The following is a 21,871-nucleotide window of genomic DNA, read 5'->3' as shown; positions in this document are numbered from 1 at the left end:
AGAGCATGGTCTCCATACGCCTCCACTAGCAAACGATAACTTTCTGCAGCAGATTTCTTAAGATGAAAGCAGAAGAGTAGCGCTTCCCGCAAATGTTGTTTTTCAGGCACAAAGCCCGTCATGTTTAAGACACTGAAAACAAATGTTCTTTCCACTTCACTCGAAGACCAAAAAATGCTCTGATAGCCCACGGATTGCACTTCCAAATATTTATCCTGTCATAACTTATGCTGCAATAACACAACTACTGCCCTCTGTTCATCAACAGCGAGAATTAATTCAAGCACCTAATAGTTCAGAAATAAAAGAAAAATACTGTATTACATTTTTTGTGTAATTTTCTAGAGTACACAAAACACTAATTAATACTCGTAAACTAACCAATGGTTTAGACTATCTACGTCCGTTCTTAGTCCGTCATCTAAACCAATGAAATCATAATCGAATTGAAGACATTCATTTAGAACGAATGTGTTGTAATCACTATTTAAACGTAAAAACAAAGAGAAATAATAGCTACTTAAGCAATATTTAGCAGTATTTAGTATAGATACAATGTTATTAGCGCAGAAAAATACAAGTAACAGTGCCGTGTGTATACCACGTGAAGGGGTTTGGTTTCTAAGTCGTGATATTTTTTCAATTAATATTGAAGCCAGAAGTTGCAGTGGATTTTAATCACTTTTGGTTTTAATACAGAGAGATGATAATATATTCTCGGAACGCTTAATCTGATATTTAACAAGATTCATATAATGAGTTCATTTTGAGGAATGCTTTGTCCTATTCTTCCATGAATGTTCATGAGAAACAAAACTTATCACTATAGTGCGAGTCAATCAGGAGATTTTTATCTCCAGTGCATTTGCCATTAGTTATCTTTGCAGTTAAAGATTTTGCACTTACAAAATCAGCCGGTTGCATTTCAGTTAGATTAATTTTTGTTTTTCTTTCCGGTTTTAGTACAGCTTATCAATTTTACTTTCTCAGCAGGAGATAGACATATTTTTGTAGTCGATATTTCTTTCCTGTTAAAGTAACCCTAATCAACACTTTTGGGTCTCATTCCGTCACGGTGTACGTCAACGCAACGTAAAATATACAATTATCGGCATAGCACTTATAATAACTTTTGTTATGTTTTGTGTTGTGTTGCTATATTCAGAATTTTGCGAAGACTAATATGGAAATACCCTAGTAATCTTTTTCCGTTCTACAATTTCTTGTTCTTATTAAGTTTCTTTCCTCTGTTTCAACACTTGCATCACCATCAACATTTGGTTCTGGGTTTTTCTCTTGTAACACATGACACTGATGCTGATGCCTCATTGGTTGTTTGGTGGTTAGATCATTATTGCGATTATATAAAAAGGAATTTCGTTTCAGGAAAGAAATTAGCAACTCCAAACATACCTTTACGATCTGAATTTTGACTAACCTAAATACTGGGAAGACAACTCAACTTAAATGACAAAAGATGTAAGCAAACCTCATTTTCATTTTTTTGGGATTAGACCACATTTATTGCACTGACCCCTTCAATTTCTATATTTTTCTAAATGTATAAAAATGATATTGATGTTATTAACGGTTGTAAGGTTTGAGTTGAATTTTAGAAAATAGCACTAGGGTCCAGCTGAGTTGAAATTTCAATCCAATTCAAAACCCGATCAATCATCCATTGCACACAATTTCATTAACAGGGCTCCAAGTGTCTAAACCCGCTTTGAGTAGCCCAAGAGCGGAAGATTACGTAACTCCATCGTCACAACTAACATCGTATATCCTTGTGTTCTGATACCTGCACTTCATTTCATTGCTGTATATTACATATCATACTCAGTTCACCCTGTTCTGTATGCCTAATCAGATAAATTTATCAGTAAATAAATAAATCCTTATACTCATATCTCAATGAAACTACCAACAAGTGAATGTTCATGGCCCCAAAGAAGGCGTTACTTTCTGCGGCTCGCCCGATCTAACGTTTTGGGAAATTGTTGTACCACCATTATGCATATACCACATGCTGCAAAAATCGCTAGAGGGACATTTTCCATCGGGCAATGCATCCTGCAGAAAGGTCAAATATTGTGCTCCATTCAGTCTTCGGATATCATGGATAATACCACATCATACATTGAGTCCAAATTGGTGTTGGTGATGAGTGACAACCGTACCATGGGGATATGCATCTGCCCACGTATATGTTATGCATGCTAACGATGCCATTACTTCGAAACGTGGCCTCGTCAATGAACAGTACTAAAGCCTGAAACAGCATGATGGTAGTGGTTTGTTAAATGAACCACTGGCGGAATACTTTAATTGATTGGAAATTTGCTTTTGTCAGTTCTTGTACCCTTTGATGGTGTTATAGGCACAAGAAATTTTCATGTAACGCACGCTACACAGTCATCTGACTAACATGAATTTCACGGCAAAGTTCCCTGACTCATTGTCCACAACTTCTAACAAATGTTGGTCCATAAGAGGTGTTCGTATACCGTGGAGTCGACCAGTATCCACATCAGGCCCGTATCCACGGGGGACTAGGGGGAGCTCCCACCTAAACTTTTGCTGGCCTCCTAAAATTTTCACGATAGGCTTGCAAATGAACCATAATATGGTTGGATCGGACCCCATCCTAACTTCTACCGGGCTCAATACATTTTTGGGCTGGCTACAGGCCTGATCCACATGAGAGATAGTACGGTCCTTGTTTCATACACAGGCCGATAAATTGCAGCAAACATCCTGTATGATGGTTGGCATCTGTTAGAAAAACGCTCCTGATAGAGTCATGCTGCTTCACGTCCATTGCCATCAGCATGTTGTCCACCGCAAACTTACTTGGCCGGGGCGTTGAACTAGACGCCCTACCTCATATATAAACAGCATTTCAGAATAGCTCAACATCGTTAGCTAAGCAGTACAAAGAAAACTAAAAATGAATTCTTTCCAGAAGTATAGGAGTCTCTTTACCGCTGGTCTGATGGTTAGCCCAAGCCTCTTAAGTTCACGGGGTCATGGGTTTGATTCCCAACAGGAGGGTATTTTTGAATGAATTACGGTGGTTCCGGCTCATCTCATACAGTCTCGGTACTGAAAGGGGGCGCTAAACTTCAATAAACAAAGCTTATGAGAGTGCCCAGAACAACAATTAATCGAATTTGTCGCCAAAATAGATTACACAATTGTTCCTGATCAAAGGGAAAATATGGCAAAACAATACTTGAAGAGCTGTTTTCTGTATATTCTGTAGGTATATTAAAATTTAGCAAGTGGTTCTTATTAATTGATAATATAGATGTCGTAACTTAACGTCTTTTTAATTAATTTGACATTTTATAAAGTAGGAAGAAAGATATAAATAAAAGTAAAAAAAAAATACATATATACTTCTTTTTGTTCTTTCGAGTGGGGACAAGAGTCCATCTATATAATAACAAGATCATGACTTTTTTCAAAGAAATTTAAAGGTGTTGTAATCAGTCAAGTAGCCTCCTCAATCAACTGTTGGTTGTAATCGACCTGCGTCACACGGCCAAAGCTCTTATAACTGTCATTCCATTCACGAAGCACTCTAGTTCACTGTTAGGACAAACCAAGAAACTTTACGAATCAGACAACTATCGTTTTGTGTGTTGGTACAAAGTAACATCAGAGAACACAGCTGGAAGCTAAATTTTCTTCAGCAACATGCCTTACATATTAGAAGAAACATTTACCGATCCCGTTAGCAGAAATGGAAGGCAAGTATATCAAATCGACATTTGAAAATTTTTAGGCGAATGATTAGATTATTATGGTATATTTGAGTGGTTCTCAACTTAACTCTTAATCACGACACCATTTTATCACTTCCACTTGCTAGCGACCCCTTTATAATTTCTGGTTTGTAATAAGGTTGTATGTTTTTTTTTTTAATGACCTATTACGGAGATCTCACGATATCCACTTATTTTCTATAATAATAGAATCAATTTCTGGTATATAGTGGATACAGTAACTTCCCTAAAAACGAATGGATTAAAACCAAATTTGGTCAGTTCTTTCATATTCCAAATATCGAATCCGATCCGTCATACTGTTTCAAAATGGAGGCCGTTTGAAAATTTTTAAACTTCATAACTCCCTTAATTTTGGGTCATATGATAAAAAATAAGATGATTTCTAGTTTTGCTTTAAAAAACCTGGACAGTTGTTAAAAAGTTATTGAGTATTTCAAATGACTTGATAATGTGCGTCACGAAGATTGAACCGGATATTGCCGCACTAGTGAAATCACACTATGCTTAGGTATCTCATTAGCTTTCAATTTTAATTATATTTCAATATGCAGGTTTAGTATTTGTACATCTCTGTTATTTCAATATGGAGTTCTCATTAGTTTAACATCGTACCTCTTTCATTTAAATTGGTTTCTAAACAACTCTGCACCCGTTGAGAATATTTAGTAGACCTATTTTTTGTTGTTCTTCACAGCATGTATAAAAATAAAAATATGCCTATCAGAACAAGATTCTAAACAATATTTAAAAATATTTTCCGGTATTAGATTCTAATTAAAATTATCTCTTCCGGTTATCTTCGCGACTCCATGAAACCCTCTAGGCCAGAGACAGGCAAGGAAGAGGGGAGTGTGTTACTTGGTTGCCTTTACACAAACATATTTGAAACATGTTTTAGAGGTTAGAAATTTTATCTTCCATGTCAATTTTTTAATTGATTATTATTTTTTGATCATGGCAAGTGAGAAATATTTATTTTATTTTCTCTCTTTCAAACTAAAAGTCTTGTTGGTGTTGGAGCCCCGGAGCTCGCATGTATATATGAGGCATTGGATGGCAAAGTGGCGTAAGTCAGTTTTGAGACATTATGAGATATTGAAACTTTTATTAGAATCGATACAGAAAAAGCGGACAAAATCGGTTCTTTGTGCTGCCATCTTTTGGCTTATGGCCTGGTCTTGTAACTCTGAGATACGCAACGTTGCCATCCAACAGGTTATGGTTTCAAGTTCACGGAAATGACTTAATCTTATTATTTAAAAAAAAAGAAATAGTTACGCCACTTTCCATCCAATGCCTCATACATACATGCGCGCTCCGCGGCTCCAGCACCCACAAGACTTTTAGTTTGATAGAGAGAAAATAAAATAAATATTTCTCACTTGCCATGATCAAAAAATAATAAGCAATTAAAAAATGACATGGAAGATAAAATTTCTAACCTCTAAAACATGTTTCAAATATGCTTGTGCAAAGGCAACCAAGTAACACACTCCCCTCTTTCTTGCCTGTCTCTTACCTAGCCAAAGGCAGTCCTCACAATAAAAATGAAACTATATATATATATATATATATATATATATATATATATATATATATATATATATATATATATATATATATTATGTGATTGCGGACATCCAAAGAACTAAAAATCTTCCTATAAACATGGGTCGGATGCTGCTTTCTTTCCGAGATACAGGGTGTTTAAATATCGAGTTCCTCCAATGGTTTAATATGGGAAAGTGAATGGAAATGTTTAATATTACAGGAATAATACAATCAAGTAGAATTATACCTGAGCAAATACATTTACACTAATATAGAGAATGAAACTAATCAACATTTGAGATTATTGGGTTATCAGTGTTGCTAACCTGGTACAAAGTGTTATGTTTTCAAATAACACTAGACGTCCACACGTTAGCATATGATTCCTGACATCAGAACGTTCCTAAACATGGGATACTGTCTTTCGAAGTTTATGTGTGGTATAAACGAACGCTGTGGCCCCTATCGAATACATTTCTCTTCTTAATTACGTCTCTTTGGAAACATGCAATGTGATCTATGTATGAACCGTTGTTTACAATTGTAAGCCGTCAATTGACTTCACACTCGGACACTTGTCTTTCGAAAACGAAGTGGAATCTGCCCATATATAGGAACATTTTCATGTCAGCAATCATATGCTAACGTGTGGACGTTTATTGCTATTTGAAAACCTAACACTTTGTACCAGGTTAGCATATATACAGGGTCAGTCCTTAAAGTAGTAGGACTGAGTCAATTAAAAATAAGATATTGACAGAAATAACACTTACGCTTATCCACACACCGCTGTCAGCGGGATTTCCAGTTTTCATACGCTTCCTGGAAGGCGGAAATTGGAATGCTGTTCAGCTGCCTCGTCACGTCCTGTTGTAATGCTTCCACCGAGCCGTGATGATGCCCTTTGAGGGTGGTTTTGAGGCGGGGGAAGAGGAAACAGTCTGGTGGGGCAATGTCGGGACTGTAGGATGGCTGAGGCAAGGTTGCAATGTTATGTTGGGCCAGATACGCCATCACTCGGAAGGCTGTGTGGCTCGGCGCATTGTCATTATGCAGTCGCCAGGAGGTGACGATGGCTGGGCGGACGCGGACGATGCGTTTCCTCAGCCGTTCCAGGACCTGAAGATAAAAAAAAACTGCATTGACAGTCTGCCATGTGGAACAAATTCCCTGTGGATCACTCCCTGTGAATCGAAAAAGCAAATGAGCATGCTTTTCACTTTTGATTTCGTCATGCGCGCCTTTTTGGGGCGTAGGGAATTTCGGGTGTGCCATTCCGCGCTTTGACGTTTGGTCGCAGGATCATACTCAAACGTCCCCGTCTCCTCCCCAGTCACCACATTGTCTAACAAGTTTGGATTTTCACTCACTTCTTCGAGAAGATCCTGGCAGATCCGTTTGCGAACGTCATTTTGCTCGCCTGTCAAACTCGCGGCACCAACTTTGCACAAATTTTCCTCATTTGCAATTGTTCGTGCACAATTTTGTGAACTTGGGTTCTAGCAATGCCAAGTTCATCGGCAATCATGCGAACAGTTAATCTTCGGTCACTGTCCAACAAATTCTTCACTCTTGCAACATTTTCCTCCGTTTTGGAGCTCCAAGGTCGTACTGACCGTGCAGCGTCTTCAACTTCTTCTCTCCCCTCCCTAAACAGCTTGTGCCACTCAAACACACTCGATCTTCCAATGGCGTTATCACCGTACGCCATCTTGATCATTTCATGAGTCTCTTTCTCAGTTTTACCGAGCTTCACGCAAAATTTGATGGCGTAACGCTGTTCCAAAAGATTGGCCATGACGCAGCGTGACGAGGGTCACTCGCAGAGGTTACGATGACGAGCGATCTTTACCCTGCTATGGCTGGTAGCCGACTGGTGCTGCTTCCTGTCTTTCCTTAGACCCACCTCAACCAACAACAGGTGGAGTAACAGCCGTCAGTCTGTAAAAAGAAAAGAAAAAAAATCAGTCCTCCGTAATGCAATAATTAATAGCAACTTCGTGTAAGTGTATGCGTTTACTAGGTTTAATAAGAAATTTCTACATAAGTAAGCATGAACATACAATAAAATATGGGGCTACACCAATTTAAAGAACATTTTATGCAGAATCCAAATTAAGCTATAGAAGTTACCTATATCTACAGCAATGGCTGATATTTTACAAAATATGACTGCCAGATATTGTTAACGGAAGTTAATTTTAAGTTTGTACAAAAATGGCTTTCACTTGAACTACTACTTAATTGTATCAGGGGTGTGATTTAGGGAGAGCAGGAGGGGACAATTGTCCCCCCCTGCCGAGAGTTTGAGGAATACATATACTTTAATCTATTGCCTACTAATATACTAGTACAAAACGTGAAAGTCTTATGTCGGTGGTACTCTTGCCCCCCCCCAAAAGCGAAGTCTGAAATGACGCCCCTGAATTGTATATCCATGCAATTTAATAACTAGACTGCACAGCTTTGGCATGGAGTTCACTATAAGTTTCGCAGTATCTCTACTTGAATGCAATGTTGCCAGATGTCGATTATTGCTTGAATTATTTGATTTCTTGTTGTGAGGTTCTTGCACGAACCATAACCTTCAAATCACGCCATAAATTTTCAAAAAGGTTTAAGCCCGGCAAATTACTGGATAAAGGAAGTGATGTAACATGCCATAAGGACAGAATATAATCTTTTATATCTCTGGCACGGTGGCAAGGGACAGAATCGTCTTGAAAAATAAAGGGTTGAATAAATCTCTTCTCGAGAGTATCATTTTAGTCTGGATAATCATTTTGTATGTTCGTGCATTAACAGCATTATCCGAAATGTGAATTATACCGACCTCACTGAAAGGACAACATCCCCCGCGGTTTCAACAGTACAGGCAGAACTAAGTGCTTGACTCCAGTCCTTGTGAACATTGGCCCACTGTACATGCACTCTACGTCACCACACTTTTATTGCTCTACCCCTAATAGCACAAGTGCACTCATGTCCAAAATGATTGTCGCATATCTATAACTATCTTCTTGTAAGAATATAATTTGATAACGATTTTGCAGGGTACTTTCAATAGTGGTACTATGTGTATAATCGGGAAATATATATTTGTGATAAATTTCATAGGAAAAGAATTGTAAATACGAAAATTAGAATGAGTAAAACAAAACGTTGCTGAATGGACACGAAAGATTTAATTTCGTTTTATTGTTCTTATTTACTGCTGTTTTGACATGAAATTTGCCACATACATGTCTTTGCCGATTATACATATACTAACATTGTAAGAAATACCGGGAGAATTCGTTATCAAATTATGTTCCTACACCAACAATTTATAGACATGCGGCAATAATTTTGGACATAGCAGGCATATGCCTATCATGTTCCCTCAGATACATGGTAATGTGTCCAGTATGTGTCTTATGTGCCTCTGAGAGAGAAATCACATGGATGGTAAGTGATAGTCACAGTCTAAGTCCGCCCTTAGGCACATGCCTGACATGTTCCTGCGGAACGTGCCTAGTATGTTCTTCATGCCGTAAGGGTCAATGAACCACAAAATTACTCCCCAAAATATGTTAAATCGCCTATATGCGCAATGTGTTTACAGTAAGGTGAGTATAAAAAACACTTTAAACAAGTGAAAACATTAACGCCAGGGTAGGGCGGGGTGGACGCGAACCACCAACCTTTCGATTACTAGCCGCGTGCTCTTCCGGCTTGGCCACGGAGGGATTTCATGGTTCTTCCATATTCACTTTCATATGATCGGCGACAGTTGCCATCTAATAAAGTTGATGCGTTTGTTGCTTCTAGTACACAATCGCTTAGATAAGGAAGCAAGAAATGCATTAAATGTAGATGAATTTAGAACACCTAAATGTAGCATGCTTAGCACATCTTGTGCTGTTAGGGTATCTGAAACAGTATGTACCTAAAGGACATACCAAGAACATCGCAGATATATGTCCCAAGTGACGACATAAAAACAAATGACTGTTAGAGTGCGAAACTGAGCCAGGTATATAAATGCTATATTTGTGGTACATAGTTGCAAATATCAATTAAGTGTAACAAGTACCTAAAACTGTAGGTAGCTGAAGTACATACTTAGCACATGGATATCATATGTACTAAGTGTCGGGTACCTAAAAGTAGCTGGGACACCTAAATGGCACATGCCTATCACATCTTGTGCTGTTAGGAACAGTAGAAGATCTAAATTTATAATTACTAAATGAAATGAAATCTTAAAGTTTTACGTCCCACGGTTATGCCGGTTAGGCTAAAGGAGACGGTGATGATGAGAGATGAGTGAAATGGTGGAATGAAGAAAGTGGGAGGAAACGGGAGAACCCCGAGAAAACCCACGAGCACGATGTTTGTCCACCACAAAGTTCACTTGGCGAGGGCTGGGATCGAACCCGGGACCACAAGCACCAGAGGTGAACGCTCTCCACTGAGCCACCATGGCCCCATTTATAATTACTAGTTCATGTATAACCTTTCTAGATACTATACGTCTCACTTTCTACCCATCTTTATTGTCTTAAAGTTAAACAAGTGGTGTGGGATGTAAGAAAGTCAAATTAAGCATTATAAATCAAATAACCAACAATAATTCTTTTTTTTTCTCTTAAAACTATTGCGTAACAATAGTAATTTTTATGATAAAAAGGCCTTGTGTCCATCTTAAACACAAACCAAATACAACTTTCTTACAATTTATAATCATGTAACATTTCTAATTAATTTATAATAAACATTATAGACAGCCTTGTAAGAAAGTTATATTTAGTTTGTGAGTAATTTCTTATGAATGAGTTAGCTAAATAATTCATTATCAGCATTTAGTTGATCTTCCTTCAATCCACTTATTGCGTATTCTATTAATACTTTCACCTTCACATAAGCAACCTTATCAGGTTTCTATTCTTTCAAGATTTCTATTGTAAACAATAATTTCTATTATCTTTATTTTTTTCTGATCTTTTATAGAATCACACTTCGCAACAAAAAATAAGGCACATTCATACGTATGCGTAAATTCTTCGTCTTTGTTTTTCAGGGATTTAAGAGATGGTGTGTTGGAAACGTTTAGAAAAGCCCCGGAATGTTGCTCGCAAGACGAGGCGAGGCTAGAAATATTGTCTTTGCATGTCTTTTCGATTCTCTCAAAGTTTTCTCGTCGTTTTGTAAATTTCTGTTTAAAATTTATGCCCCGATTTTTGGATCAAAAGATTCAACATATTTCAAACAAAAATTCCCTTGTAGGCCTTATATCTGAAGAACTACATACAGTATAGCCGAACCCAACTATCACTTAACTCAGATGATGTGCTTGTTCCGTAGAAAATACGAAAACTTACTTTAGGGACCGTCCAAAAATGTTATGGCCCCTGATCAAAAAGTAGTTATTCGCCAAGATCGCAATGTTTTGATCCATTTTTGGTTTTCCTAAAATTTTTGTTTCTCAATTTCATGTAGAAGTTATCAGAATCCCTCCGCGTCACAAGAGTTAAATGAAGGATATGACATAACCTATAAACCATATTTATTATTGCAATATATCGAGTAATAACTTCCTTATTTTTAAACGTTTATAAATCATCTTCGTACTGTGTTCGTACAGTCAGTTTATTTATTTATACTTTTTACATTATGAATCAGGTAACACAATGTTGGAGTTCTAAGACTTGGATGAACCAGTGTTGCGCAAGAGACTTATGAAGATTTCGGTCTCGTCTCGGAAACAAAACAAGAATGTTATTGTTTCGTGGCTCGTCTCGAGTTTCAAAATGAATCTTGTCTTGTTTTTGATATGACAGGGAAAACGTTCTCATCTCACGGGTTACATTAGTTTCAAGTACAAGGCAAAGAATTACTTTCTGAATCCTGCATTTTTTTCTTGTCTCGAAAGTGAGTAGGGGAGAGATGGGTAGCCCCGGACAGGAGGTTTCCCCAGTCAGTTCGATATAGCGTGAAAAACTTGTCGTAAATAGAAGCAGTTGATGGTGCCTTATTGGCAGCTGTCAGATAAAGTAATTTTGAGGGCGACGCCATTGTAGGAGTGATAGGTATTAAATGAAGGCGTGTTGTTTTCTTCCCTGCGTTTGACGTAATATTAGGCAAAATATTCGACACTGTAAGTACTATTCCATTTGCTATTTTTATTAAGTGACTTCTTAGGTAGACACTATGCTTATACAGCTCTAAAGCAATCAATAAATTAATGTATTCATCTGTTTGTACGTTGGTGTTGACTGTGTTTTACTCAAAACACGCGTTTTGGGTAGCCCTGGTCAAACGGATGGAGTAATGGCAGTCAGCGATCGGGTCTCCCAGACATTAAAATAAATAAGTCTTAAATAATAAATAAATACGTCTTGACAGTCAACCCCCAAACAAAGCTCTTCAAGTGTAATCTAACTCAGAGGCCAGAGATGATGAAGTTGAACAAAGAACTTCCACTGAATCCAGATGTATTTTCTTATTTGATGATTTTTTGCCAATACCAATAGATTTACATATATTTCAAATATATTAAGGTGTTGACGAAAAATATATGCAACTTCAATGAATAATTAGTTTTTTTAAATCTTCTTTACACGAAACTGCGGTTTGTTATCTGTCCCTGTAGATATCCAACTATTCAAAAGTTAATGAATAAATTTGAAATCTTAATGATGTCGAAGTTTTGTTTTTTTCATATGTAAAGCATCGGGAAATTCCTGACTGCCATTACCAACCGTGTGGGAAATAACGGTCAATTGAGTATGTTCATCTTTTCGTTTTTAGCTTGACAATAAAATAAGAGATGTATTTTGAAATTCGTCACAATAAATTAGACAGAATTACCTATAGGATCGACTTATCGCGGAAACTTTTCGTGCTTTATAAGCTAGATTATAACGATTTATGCTTAGGTGACCGCCATTCCCCCATTCTCCCCTATTTAAACACTTTTGGTCATTTTTCATTAATGTTTCATTGGGAGCATGCTCTTCTGACGTAGAATACAATACTAACTAACTGCATGGCCTATAGAACGTGAAGGTACAGTGCCGCATTTACAAAAGCTCTACATTGACTTCTGTTCTTAGCCTACTGGATCCAGTTTGTACTTTGTATTCCTATTTCTGCGAGATCCATCTTTATATTATCGTCTCATCTGAACCTAGGTCTTCCTAATTGTCATTTTTCGATTTGATATCCAGTTAAGACTTTCATAAATTTCAATGCTCTCGTAACGTAAATCGACCCCAGGACCACGTCCACCAAAGGCACGCGCAATATCTATTCCCAATCGCGAGACATATGTCGCTATGGTCTGCTGGTTAATCTTTATTTAATATGTTACTTAATTCGCTACGATAGTACAAGCACTCAAACTTCGAAAACAGCTAGGATGGATTGCACATCGTGATCCGAAACCAAATAACTGTTACCATTAGGCCTACAGAAAGGACTGGAAAGATCTGAAATGTGGGTATAGGAAAGAATGGAGATAATTAGTTAGGTAAAGAATTTTTAAAAATATCCTATGATTGTGCACGAAGATTAAAGGAAATGGTGATGGTAACTGTGGAATGAAGTAAGTGGGAATAAATAGGAAATTCCCGAGAAAACCATATACACTAGGGATGGCCAGATCCGGATATTTTTGGATCCGGATATCCGGACACTGGATCCGGATCCGAGATTTCGGATCTTGGATCCGGATCCGAAAAACCGGATCTTGGATCCGGATCCGAAATTTCGGATCTTGGATCCGGAGCCGAAAAAACGGATCTTGGATCCGGATCCGAAAAAACGGATCTTGGATCCGGATCCGAAATTTCGGATCTTGGATCCGGATCCGTAATTTCGGATCTTGGATCCGGATCCGTAATTTCGGATCTTGGATCCGGATCCGAAAAAACGGATCTTGGATCCGGATCCGAAAAACCGGATCTTGGATCCGGATCCGAAAAACCGGATCTTGGATCCGGATCCGAAATTTCGGATCTTGGATCCGGATCCGAAAAACCGGATCTTGGATCCGGATTCGAGAAACCGAATCTTGGATCCGGATCCGAAATTTCGGATTCGAAACTCCGTGTCAGAAAATTCGGGTGTCCGAATCAGCAAAATTTTGGAAATTATTGACAAAGTGATTTTCATTCCTAAGGCACTTTTGGTATCTGATCGTGTGACAGCCTTGCGTTCTCTTCATTCCAAATTTGATTGAGTAAAACTGTCGACTTAGGTGAGAGCAATCTCATTGTCAGATTCGATTCTAGTGGAAATACTTGACCGAAAAGGTAGTAAATCTTTTTTAAAGCGATCGTCCTGATGGAAATTTGTCCTTTGTTTTCTGTAACACTAGTCAAATGCTTGGATGAAACCTTAGTCTCAAGCCCAAGCTTCTTCATTAGACTCAGGCTGCTTACTTTTCTAATTCTTTTCTGAGTTATTGTGGTCACTGAATGAGGCCATTTCCTAGTCGTGATGGGCTAGGCCATTGCTAATGGAACAGCCCATAAAATATAGATCAAATCAAATTAAGGAGCTACTTCCTTTTCTTGCTTTTGATGAGCTTTTTTTCTTTCTTTAAAAATACGTTTCTCTGTGACCGTACCACTCCAGTTAGAATTAAGAATTGTAATAGAGATGAAGTTCTAAATGGCAATTAATGTATCAAAATCAGTGTATTAATGTACTGTATGTGTATACAAAATACCATATGGAGGCACGAGCAGTAACACGTATCTTTGTAATTAGTAATCCACTACTTTAACTCTGCATAGGTTGTATAAGGAGCTATATCATTCATGTAAACACATAGGCGGATGCAGGGGGAGGGCGAAAAGTCGTTCGCCCCTACCCAGCGCCACCATTAACAGTGTACTTTAGTAGTAATTTGTGGCAATTTCAGATCATCTAAGTAATTTTTCACTGCTAGCATCCCCAACCGCCCCCTCCAGGAGTCCGTTCTGGATTCGCCCCTGCGCAAACATAATATACAACTCATTCAAGAGTACATTTTGGTAGCTTTTTAAAATTTTTATCTTAAAGGATTGTCATTTCTCGTGGCTACTTATGCAATTTTGTCCACAGGCATACATGCAATTTCCAGTCATTACGCAAATACATTTATATACTTAATAGACCTCGGCTAGTTGGGGGCTTCGCCACTAGACCCCGTTACTAGGGCCTCGCACCACAAAAGCCTCTAATCATAATCAATTTAAAAAGAAATGTCTGGGGATTTGCCCTTAGACCCTCTGATATCTCATTTGATCGGCCTATGACCTCGTACCTCGTAAACCTACAACCATACCGAATCTCAGTTCAAATATCAAATTGTATGTAATAACAATCTGGTATCCCAAGACATACCGAATTTCAGTGCGAGTACATGGGGGCTTTCCCCCCAGCCCACACATTTGCTCGGTCTACGGCCTCGCACATCATACGCCTGCAAACATAACGAATTTTTAAGGGGCCGCGGTGGCTCAGTGGTAAAGCGTTCACCTCCGGAGCTTGGGGTCCCTGGTTCTATCCCAGATCGCGCCGTGTGGACTTTGTGGTGGACAAACACCGTGCTCGTGGGTTTTCTCGGGGTTTTCCCGTTTCCTCCCACTTTCTTCATTTCATTTATTTCTCATAATCACCGTCTCCTTTAGCCTAACCGGCATAAACGTGGGACGTAAAACTCAAGGATTTCATTTCATAACGAATTTTTGTTCAAATAACAAGTTTCATTTCTCTAACATTCCAGGATTCCGAGATATAAAAGTCTTTTCTCCCCGCCCCTTTTCTTCTCCTCTAAGACATACATCAAAAAACGCTTAAGTGCATACCTAATTATTTCAAATGTAAAGTCCAAATACCAAATTCTATGCTCCTAACCTTCAGAGGTTCCCAGAAATCGACATGTTATTATAATAACTACAATCCCCACTCTCTTTCCTTTCTATCTCTTTTCTTTTCCTTTTTACTAAAACGTCAAAAAACACTGAAACACATGTCAAATTATTTTCAATGAGAAATGCAAATACCAAATTTCAAGTCTCTAACCTTAAAGGATATAACATATTAATACAGTAATTGTAATCCCCACTTAATTTTCTTCACGTCCTTTTTCTTCCCTTCTGGGCCATAATATATATAACTCTGCATATATATATAAAACGTTGAAATACGTATCTAATTATTTTAAGTGAGAAGTCCAAATACCAAATTCCATGTTTCTAACCCTTTAAGTTTCCGAGATATAGGCATATTATTATACTAGTTGCAATAATTGCAATTACCACCCGCCCTTTTACTTCCTATATCTTCCCTGCTCCTTCTAATTTAAATATCAAAAAGCACTTAAACAAGTATCAAATTATTTTCAATGAGAAACCCAAATATCAAATTTGAAGTATCTAACGTCAAGAATCATCAATATTTTCCACCCCATTTCCTCCCTTCCTCGTCGAATTTCCCAAAGTCCTTCCTTAGTGGTATCCTACGTCACAAAGCCTATAAACTGTCCAAATTTCAAGTTTGTAGCTTAAGCGATTTGGCCTGTACGGTGATCTGTCACTCACTCACTCAGTCACTCAGGACTTTGCCCTTTTTATATAGAGAGATTTAAGATTTTATGGGAAAACCATGGATTTTGTTCTAAGGCCGCCAGTGTCTTAGAAATGTAATAGCTTTGCTATAAACTTTAAGCAATCAACTGACTGATCTGCGTCTATATGTATTATGTAAAATACCGCTTATGATATTTATTTTGCTCGTAATAAAAAAATTAGAAATGATGACGAAAATTCAAAGACATCCATGATTTTAGCGTAATGCTGCAGGAGTTCAGATCATTGAATTAATCATAAGAGCCGACTGTATAAGGTAGACTACATTAAATTCCAATGTGGCACAAAGAAAATATGCAGCATTACTATGCAGTTTTTCAACGTTATAACTCATTCTGAAAATATTATCATAGGTCTCACAAACAATCGAATTTTAATCCTAACTCGATTAATATATAACAAAAGGCAGATCTATACAACTACTGACTTGAGATGAAAGTGGCATACTTGTAGTACGTTTAAAGATATACTAAAGACTAAATGATGGCGTGTGCGCAACAATGGTCTACACCCCGAAAAATGTGAAAATGAAATTTTGATGTAATCTTTTGTCATTTAAATTGAATTGTCTTCCCACTGAGTTAGATAAAATTCACCTAGTAAATTTTATACATATGGATATTTTAGTTCTGTGTCTCAATCTAAGGTCTAAAATATTCAAAACAGGAGTCCGAATCTGAACTTCGAAACTTCGGATCCGGATCCAAGATACAAAACTTCGGATCCGGATCCAAGATACAAAACTTCGGATCCGGATCCAAGATACAAAACTTCGGATCCGGATCCAAGATCCGAAATTCCGGATCCGGATCCAAGATTCGAAACTTCGGATCCGGATCCAAGATCCGAAACTTCGGATCCGGATCCAAGATCCGGATATCCGGATCCGGATCCAAGATCCGAAATTTCGGATCCGGATCCGAGATCCGGATCTTCTAGGATCCGGATCCGGATCTTATAGGATCCGGATATCCGAGATCCGGATCCGTCTGGCCATCCCTAATATACACTCTGTTTGTCCAGCACAAAGTTCACTTCTAGCGAGCTGGATAAAACTAGGGAACCCACTCACCAGAGGTGAACACTCTACCACTGAACCACCGAAGTCTCGGGTTAAGAATTATGGAAAGTTTGTAAGACAAGAGTAGCACCATAGATAGTTTTAAAAAAAAAAGAAAAGAAAAAGAGAGAGATGATCAGAACATTATTTAAAAATAAATTGTCTTAATAGTGATTGAAGTGAAGCGTGGTAGACGGTAAAAGCAAGGGGAAGAAGATTATTGTGCGTATTTATTACTTAAAAAACATGCGGAACGCAACTACAATTTTCATTACAATGTATTTGAGTAGAGTAAAGGAGCCTAATATGAGATGGTTCCTAATATGAGATACCATGAAAATACCGTTTTCCCTTGGTCTAACGTGAATGGGAATTTTTGAGGCAATAGGGGTTGGCTACCCTAGTACAGTGACCTATTCAAAAATGGTGCGTCATTGTGCATGTGGCTATAGGACAAGCAAGTCACAACTCGCTGTGGTGAAATATTTCGCAGAGCTTCATTTGCAGGTAAGTATGTGGTATAAAAGTTATTAAGCTAGGCTGATGTTTATTATAGTTATAAAGTGGAAATTCCAAAGATATTTTTTGCATGCTTTTGTTTTCAACATATGACGTCGTACAACTTTGCAGAAAACTCGCATTATTTTCTTTTGAAGTTGCCTATTATGAGATACCAAAGGGGTTCTAATACGAGACGTGTCTCATATTGAGAACCCTCTTCTCAGTACGTTGCCACAAATCCGGCTGGATTCAGAGTGAATTATTTACGAAATGCATGCAACATTTCATAGATTTCACAAAACCCACCCAAGAAGATCCGATTTTACTAGTGCTAGACGGACACTTTTCTCACACTAGAAATCTTGCCGTAATCGATAAGGCACGAGAAAATCATGTAAGAATCGTATGTCTCCCTCCTCACTCAACACATGCCATGCAACCATTAGACATTTCTTATATGGGTCCGCTGAAGACATACTATGCACAAGAAATTAAAACATTCCTAAGAAACAATCCAGGCCGTGTTGTAACCCACTACGTTGTGGCAAAGTTATTCGGTAAAGCTTACAATCGTGCTGCTAGCTTGGAGATATCTGCCAGTGGATTTCAAAGGAGTGGACTCTATCCTTGTAACAGGTATGCTTTTCGGGATAATCAGTATGTGCTTCATCAGCCGATAGCTTCGAGTTCAGACAGAAAAAGGAGTTCTGAAGTTCAAAATTCCATGGAACTAATCAATCAACCAAGTACTTCTGCAACAGTCCATCAGCCCACAACTTCAAGCTCCGACGACGCAACGAATTCTGAAGCTCGAAACTCGACGGAAATGATCGATCAAACAAGAATTCCTTCTGCACCAGTCCACCAGCCCACAATTTCAAGCTCAGACAGCGGTAAGGATTCTAAAACTATGAACTAAATGGAAATGATCGACCAACCAAGCACTTCTTCTGCAACTCTGTTTATTAATCACCAGTCCCTTTTTAGTGCAGATAATCGATCTTCGGCTTATCATGAAATTCTAACCCCCACAGACACACTAGCTACTGTAACACCAAATGATATCACGCCAATCCCTCAGCATACGTCAATGTTTACCGGGCGGAGATCTTCCAGGTAGAGCAGTGCTAAACATAATTTCCTCCTCTTATAAACAGTCATTACTACTGAAACAGAAAAGATGTAACCCTAAATCTACTAAGAGAAGCCAATCAGCGACTACACGCAAGAATTCGAAGAGAAGGAAGAGAGAAGAATCAAGCAGTGACTCGGATGTTCCTGATTTCCAACTAACGGATTCATCGGACGTTGACATTAGTGTTGATGAAGACAGTGACATTAGTGTTTACCAAGACGTTCAGTGCCAATTTTGTAACGGGCGTTTCTGGAAGATACTCGCGGAGAAAAGTGGGCCCAGTGTGTGATGTGCTTCTCATGGGGACACGAGGAATGTGGTGAAAACAAAGGAGCGGCTTTTCTTTGCAGTCACTGTGTCAAGGGCACTCTTTTTGAGTAATATGTAACTTTTATTTCATTGCTTTTTATTGTAGACATACTATCTCATAATAGGAACCCATTTTTTAAAAGTGAGTTTTTCATTCTTTTGTTCAAAATATTCTAGAGGCTTTAAATATTTCAATTTCTTAATATTATTATGATTATAGTAATTCTACATCTTTTTTGTGGTAGACCCGTAATTTTTGTCTGTATCCACTCACAAATAAAAGCGTAATATAAGTTTGGCAAAAAGTGTCTCATATTTGGGTCCTTTACTCTATGTACGAGGTGTGACCAAAAATACAGTGAATAATTTTATTAGAAACAAAGTAATAAGCTTCCATGGAATTTGATTTAATCTCCTTCAGGTGATTAATTTTATTAGAAACAAAGTAATAAGCTTCCATGGAATTTGATTTAATCTCCTTCAGGTGAATAATTTTATTAGAAACAAAGTAATAAGCTTAGATGGAATTTGATTTAATCTCCTTCAGGTGAATAATATTATTAGAAACAAAGTAATAAGCTTACATGGAATTTGATTTAATCCCCTTCAGGTGAATAATTTTATTAGAAACAAAGTAATAAGCTTCCATGGAATTTGATTTAATCCCCTTCAGGTGAATAATTTTATTAGAAACAAAGTAATAAGCTTCCATGGAATTTGATTTAATCTCCTTCAGGTGAATAATTTTATTAGAAACAAAGTAATAAGCTTAGATGGAATTTGATTTAATCTCCTTCAGGTGAATAATTTTATTAGAAACAAAGTAATAAGCTTACATGGAATTTGATTTAATCTCCTTCAGGTGAATAATTTTATTAGAAACAAAGTAATAAGCTTAGATGGAATTTGATTTAATCCCCTTCAGGTGAATAATTTTATTAGAAACAAAGTAATAAGCTTCCATGGAATTTGATTTAATCCCCTTCAGGTGAATAATTTTATTAGAAACAAAGTAATAAGCTTCCATGGAATTTGATTTAATCTCCTTCAGGTGAATAATTTTATTAGAAACAAAGTAATAAGCTTAGATGGAATTTGATTTAATCTCCTTCAGGTGAATAATTTTATTAGAAACAAAGTAATAAGCTTACATGGAATTTGATTTAATCTCCTTCAGGTGAATAATTTTATTAGAAACAAAGTAATAAGCTTCCATGGAATTTGATTTAATCTCCTTCAGGTGAATAATTTTATTAGAAACAAAGTAATAAGCTTAGATGGAATTTGATTTAATCTCCTTCAGGTGAATAATTTTATTAGAAACAAAGTAATAAGCTTAGATGGAATTTGATTTAATCTCCTTCAGGTGATTAATTTTATTAGAAACAAAGTAATAAGCTTACATGGAATTTGATTTAATCTCCTTCAGGTGAATAATTTTATTAGAAACAAAGTAATAAGCTTCCATGGAATTTGGTTTAATCTCCTTCAGGTGAATAATTTTATTAGAAACAAAGTAATAAGCTTCCATGGAATTTGATTTAATCTCCTTCAGGTGATTAATTTTATTAGAAACAAAGTAATAAGCTTCCATGGAATTTGATTTAATCTCCTTCAGGTGAATAATTTTATTAGAAACAAAGTAATAAGCTTACATGGAATTTGATTTAATCTCCTTCAGGTGAATAATTTTATTAGAAACAAAGTAATAAGCTTCCATGGAATTTGATTTAATCTCCTTCAGGTGAATAATTTTATTAGAAACAAAGTAATAAGCTTCCATGGAATTTGATTTAATCTCCTTCAGGTGAATAATTTTATTAGAAACAAAGTAATAAGCTTAGATGGAATTTGATTTAATCTCCTTCAGGTGAATAATTTTATTAGAAACAAAGTAATAAGCTTCCATGGAATTTGATTTAATCTCCTTCAGGTGAATAATTTTATTAGAAACAAAGTAATAAGCTTAGATGGAATTTGATTTAATCTCCTTCAGGTGAATAATTTTATTAGAAACAAAGTAATAAGCTTACATGGAATTTGATTTAATCTCCTTCAAAGTACTGTCCTCGGCTAGGAATGCACTTATTCCATCGTTGAATCCATGACCGGAAGCATTTTTGGAAGGTTTCTTTTGGAACGGCGTTCAGGTGCTCCATCGTGATGTCAAGAATGGTGTCAAAACGTTTTCCTTTAAGCATGGTTTTAACTTTTGGGAAGAGCCAGGAGTCACATGGTGCTATATCTGAAGAATACAGCGAACGTGAATAGACAGAAATATTTTTTCGAAAAAAAACTCGCGGACCAAAAGCAAGATGTGGCACAGCGCATTTTTGTAGTGAAGAAGGGAGCCACTTGCCCTTTAATTGGAAGTTAAAATGCTTTTTACGGACCCATACGAGATCCTTAGTCCTTCAGAAAGCTTTCGAATAGCCATTCACCTGTTTGAACAAATCATTTGTGCCACTTTTCACACGTTTTCATCTGTTTTTGACTTCGAAGAATGTCTCTATCGTTGCTTGTTTTCAACCGACTCCCTACCGCTTTTGAATCGCTCACACCACTTGTAAACACTCTTCAATGCCTCCGCTTCATCGCCATACACTGATTTTAACATTTCATGAGCTTCTTTGGCACTTTTTTTTTTTAAAGAATAAAACAATGTTGGCAGACACTGTTAACACGTCCTCACTCTTCTGCCTTTGGAAGCCAACTAACATGTCACAACTCGTTCAAACTCAACAACGATTGTGTCAAAAAGGTTTAGGCTACCGGGCTTATAGTTAAAATGTATACAACGTCGATAGATGGCACTGTGGGTGCAACTACATTCACTGTACTTTTTGATCACACCTTATATAATTCACATGTTGTGTACCATCTATCTACTTTTGAAATA

At 37.2% G+C, this 21,871-nt stretch overlaps 1 protein-coding gene across 1 annotated transcript in view; it reads left to right on the top strand.

Annotated features, from left to right (window-relative positions):
- Window positions 1-3,549: 3,549 nt before the first annotated feature.
- LOC145694338 (peroxisomal acyl-coenzyme A oxidase 3-like) overlaps window positions 3,550-21,871 on the top strand; it is an 82,117-nt gene continuing 63,795 nt past the window's right edge. The window contains exon 1 of the mRNA XM_081770457.1: window positions 3,550-3,755. Within this exon, the coding sequence (XP_081626583.1) occupies window positions 3,703-3,755 (53 nt within the window). The 5' untranslated portion in view covers window positions 3,550-3,702. The remainder of the gene's footprint in view (window positions 3,756-21,871) is intronic.

This window comes from Thermobia domestica, chromosome 9, assembly GCF_964235325.1.
Source record: "Thermobia domestica chromosome 9, izTheDome1.hap1.1, whole genome shotgun sequence".
In the NCBI taxonomy this organism is placed as follows: domain Eukaryota; kingdom Metazoa; phylum Arthropoda; class Insecta; order Zygentoma; family Lepismatidae; genus Thermobia; species Thermobia domestica.
Note: the sequence above shows the minus strand (reverse complement) of the source record. Positions and strands in the feature narration are given on the sequence as shown.